At 35.0% G+C, this 4,912-nt stretch overlaps 1 protein-coding gene across 1 annotated transcript; it reads right to left on the bottom strand.

Annotated features, from left to right (window-relative positions):
* Positions 1–1,845: 1,845 nt before the first annotated feature.
* On the bottom strand, positions 1,846–4,250 carry LOC107829499 (protein JINGUBANG). Its single transcript, XM_016656951.2, has 2 exons — positions 3,523–4,250; positions 1,846–2,880 (listed from the first exon to the last, which is right to left on the bottom strand). Exons 1-2 carry the CDS (start codon positions 4,114–4,116, stop codon positions 2,098–2,100), a joined length of 1,377 nt encoding a protein of 458 aa, XP_016512437.1. The 5' UTR covers positions 4,117–4,250; the 3' UTR covers positions 1,846–2,097.
* Positions 4,251–4,912: the final 662 nt, after the last annotated feature.

Raw genomic sequence — 4,912 nt, 5'->3', positions numbered from 1 at the left:
CTGTATATATATAAAGAGAGAGAGATATGTACACTTCGTTGTACTACTTTAACTATATATAGCTTGTTATAGTATATGTTAGTGCATTCATGATTTTTATTACAATATATTATTTCAAAATGGATTATATTATATTATTTAGATAGTAAATTTTAATGTGATTCAAAAGTTTGACCATATTGGTCGGTAATCAAAAAAGTGCTTTGACTAAGAAAGTCTGACATTGCGGCCAAATATTTGACCAATATACTGACCGATTTCGGTCGGTATGTAATTTTAAAAAAATATAAAATGTTTTTTTGGTAGTTTCCTTCTTTAGTTCTTTGTGTTTTGTGAAAGACAAAGTGTCCCTCATTGGTTGTGGAAAGTCTTTTTCTTCTCTTTATATTGAATTGTTCTTTGTTGGGCTTGTAAAGAGTTAGAAAAAGAGAGTGGCCTCGCGCAAATGAGAAATTGGCCCTGAAGGCAAAACATGTAGATTTTTCTCCTTCTTCTGCGCACAAGATATACATGAGGGCCTATTCCAAATCTAGTTTTGCTAAAATTATTTCTTCTCTTTTGAGCTTACCAGAATATGCCTAAATCATTCTCTTTGAATTGAATTTTGTAGAGTTCCATTTATTTCTTTGTAACTGTCATACTTTAATTTATGTAACAGTTGTGTTTAATTTTTATAATAACTTCCATCTTTAATTTCTGTAACAACTACAGATTAATTTCTTCACGTGTAACTGTCCAACAGTTTTTGCCTATAAAAGGCAGTCTTCTTTGTGAATTATCCAATATAGAAAACCTTCATCTTCTCTTTTTTCTGGGCTATTTTTTTGTGCAACTTTCAAACTTTCAGCCACGAGTGCACGTGTTTGGAGGTGCTGCGGAACATTGGGGAGTGACCGGTCTTAACAATTTGCACCCAGTCGGGCGAAATCGCTTTCAAGACCGTAGCTTGTCATAACACAATACAATATTTTTCGATAAGTTGTTCTTATTTCCTTCTTCTTCTTGGTCAATATTATCTATTCATTTCTCTTACATTATATACCCTGTGGTCGAGGTCCCAATATTCAACTTTAGTATACATTATTAGATACGGTGGTTATGTTTCTATTACGCGACAATCATCATTCAGAGTTGGGATTATGCTTAATATAAATTAAGGACTTCATGATTTGACAACGTGCGGTTACATGTATGGAGATTCTAATCATTCAATTCATTGAAGTAGGTCAAAATATTGGCATGTGAAATATATTAATCGCTTACAAATAGTCTAGTTGATAGTTTCTGGATTTGTTCTTCGGAAGAATCTTTTAGTGCCCAATAGTAATGAGAGAACGTGAGCAGAAATTCAGTTATACATCATTTTTTATTTTTCATTAAAAAGGTATGTCAAAGCCAGGTTGTTTCATGGAATATGCTTCGCAGTATGAAATATTGGATTTAAAAAATTGTCGTAATATGATATCTGATTCGCCAGATTTTATATATTTGTATAGAACCATGAAATGATTAAAAGAGGGAGTAGTGCCACACTCATCTTTGCTAATGACAAGATCCACCTACTTCTTTGTCCAAACAAACATTCTAATTCGTTACAAACGAAATTCTTTAGCAAAAAATAAATAAATTAAAGTAATGGAATTAAGTAGTAGATGAACAGATGCATCGGAAGAAAAGGAGGGGATGGTTGGGATTGTTTCATCTTAATTAGAGGTTTTCAGTTCAAACTCAGCCTCTTGAGAAGAAACGTTTGTTTTTTTCTCTTTAGTAGATCGGCTTTTATTAGTCGGATTAGTGAATTTCAAATATAAAATAATTAAAATGAGACAGAGATGCATCACAAGATGAATAAAACTTTGTAAAGTAAATAAATTTAAGTGCTATTACAGGAAAGTGGTATAAGTAACTAAGAAATTGTAAGAAAGAAGTTATTGATCCACATTCCTACCCTGAATTACATAGTCATTGTACCAGAAATTTACACAATCAGAATTGCCTTATTTACACCATAATCCCTTCGTTAATGTTTCTTCTTCTCTGTGCGATTAATGGTGTATAAGACCACCTTGGACTAATAATGCAGCTTCATTACACGTGTCATATACTTGGACCGTCTGATGAATATTTAGCGGATGGGATTGAATCCCAGCTTACATCTTCTTGACCATTATTCATGGCCATATGATGCAAATTAGGTGCCATTTCTGAAACACTCCAAACTTTCACCGATTTATCAAGACTTCCACTATAAACCACCCATTTTTCCTCACTTCCGGTCGACTCCTTATCTTCCTCGACCGCTAAACATTTCACCGGTCCATTATGACCGGTCAATATAGACAAACACGTGTGAACCGAACCGTCCCTTTTCCAAACAAAAATATTTTTATCTGCTGAACCGCTGAAAACCAAATTCCCAGCAATTGCTAAGCAAAGAACCGCTAATTTATGCCCTTTGAGAACTCCACCGTGAGACAACTGTTTTTCACGTTCCCAAAAATTCACAACGCCGTCCGAAGAACCGCAATAAACTACTGAACCGGATTTATTAACCGCTAGAGCCGTCACTGCACTTTCCTGGTTCAATAGTGTTTGTACAAAAACATGATTTACGGTTTTTCCTACGGATTCCCTTTTCCAAACTTTGACGGTTCCGTCTGCTGAACCGGTATAAACGATTCCGTCTACGCTGGCTACTACCGAATTAACGGCGTCGTCATGGGCTTTAACTGATTCTAAACATTTGGAGTTATCAACTCTCCATACTTTAAATGTTCTATCCCATGAAGCTGAGTAGAGAAGGCCTTGGCTATGGTCCATGCTCAAACATGAAATTGCGTCGCAATGCTTGATCCAAAGGGCTGTCCGATTACGCTTTACCTATTGAGACATAATATAACTAAAATAGTGTTATCTCAAACAGTTTAAATTTTTAGATAAAATATATAGTCACACTATCTCAACATGACATCAGAGCATGCAAATTTCGTCATCAGCCAAAAAGCAAAATGAAGTATGCTCCCTAGTATATTTTCAAGTGTTTGCCCTATGTTGAGACATAATATAATCAATTAATTAAAAATGTGTTAACTCTAATAGTTTAAATTTTATGATATAATCAAGTAAAGGAAAATTTTCAGAGAAACTCGTAGTCGCTACCCTTCGGGTACGCACTGAGTAATCTGCTCACTGTATAATAGCTCGCAAATTACACAGGAGATGTAAATCGCACTAAGCACGTCTGGTGTGATGAGCTCTGTCTGAGGAGGCTGATGGTGAGGGAAATCAATCTCAGGTCTCCCATATGGGAAACCGGTCACCCAACTAACTTAGCCGACCCTTGGGGGCAAATTTGACTGATACCCGAAAACCAAAAAAAAAAAACACATATTTGGCTCATGAAAAAAAATCAAACTCGCACGTGAGAGGGGGTGTTAGAAACATAATATGATTAAACAATTGAAAATATATTTTTTGCTAACATTTTAAGACATAGGGAAAATGGTCAAACTTCAACATTACCTCCACATAATTGCTGGGCTTAATGGAAGCCTTGAAAATGTCAAAAAATGTAGGCAAACTCCCTGCACGTTTATGATTACTGGGATTCTTCGATTGCACCTTCCAAACTCGTACCTTTCCATCTTGATGACCCGTAAAAATCTTCTCGCCGGAGATAATAATTGCTTTAACAAGACCACTATTTGATTTAAAAGCAGCAAATTCCTTCATATCTTTCCAAACACGTATGTTCTTGCTATCTGAACCAGTATAAAGAATATCATTTTTTGCAGCTAAAGAATAAATATGCCCTTCTTCACGAACAAGAGAGCCAATGAGTCCATTTTGTGGTATGTTTTTCGGAACATCATCGTCAAATTTGTACCAAGGGGATTTATTAAAAGGAGAACTTTGGTTCCAAGGTGACAACATCGTAGGAGATCCCTCGGCGCTAAGGCGATTGGGGTCATAGGCCGAGAAACTACTTTGACGGACGTCGAAATCGTCGTCGTTAACGGCAGTTGATGACATATTGGGCACGGAGTGAACCATGTTGTTACGAAAATTACTACTATGAGATAATAAATTATTATGGGGATAAGTTTCAGCTAACATTTGAGGTTGTTAATTGGCCTTTTCTTTGTTTCTCGGCTGATTATCGTTTGATTTTTTTTGCAAGAATACGAAAATGAGAAGAAAAAGCAAGGGGAAACAGAATGAAGATGGCGAGGATGAAGAGAATGTTGGATGAAAGGGAGAATGGTTGAGAGTTTTTGTAGGGAATATAAAAAGAGTGAAGGCGGGAGAGGAGAGAGAGTGATGAAAATGGGAAATGGGGAAGGATATGAACTAGATCTTGACACGTGGACGGTGGATGTTATTCCAGGTTGGGTTAGCGTTGGGTCGGGTATTTTATAATTGGGAAAATGATATTGTATAGCCGCTTACAAAATAATAACCGAAAAAATATATATATATTTATATATAGATATATACACTGATCTATATGTTATATACAAAAATTAGATAAATTTTATATACCTTTTCAGCTACCAAACGTAAACACTTTCGGGCACGGGTTAAAAATGAAAAAAGACAATTTTATTTGCTCGTCGTCGTAATATGTCTATAAGTTATTTCTTCTTTTTTTTTTTCTGTTTTAAATATTGACAGACACCGTGGAGCATTTTGGCAACAGAAAGCAAATGGATATTTAAATAAAAATTTATATATGCTAATCTCGCAAATAAGATTCCAAATAAATTATATTTTAGGTGTTTGACAACTAACATATGAACATGATTGCGTGTAGTCTCATGTCAACTAGTTAATCTTTTTGTAATATATTCTTAATTGATTTTCCTGGATTATTTTATATTCACGCACTATATGTTAATCGTATCTTAATATG

This window comes from Nicotiana tabacum, chromosome 16, assembly GCF_000715075.1.
Source record: "Nicotiana tabacum cultivar K326 chromosome 16, ASM71507v2, whole genome shotgun sequence".
Lineage (NCBI taxonomy): Eukaryota > Viridiplantae > Streptophyta > Magnoliopsida > Solanales > Solanaceae > Nicotiana > Nicotiana tabacum.
Note: the sequence above shows the minus strand (reverse complement) of the source record. Positions and strands in the feature narration are given on the sequence as shown.

What these genes read in the sequence shown, in the direction of transcription:
- LOC107829499 (XM_016656951.2), bottom strand. Translation starts at nt 4,116, where the DNA reads ATGTTAGCTGAAACTTATCCCCATAATAATTTATTATCTCATAGTAGT. An exon ending in AGCCCAGCAATTATGTGGAG is followed by an intron (nt 2,881 to 3,522) that starts GTAATGTTGAAG and finishes ATGTCTCAATAG; the next exon opens with GTAAAGCGTAATCGGACAGC.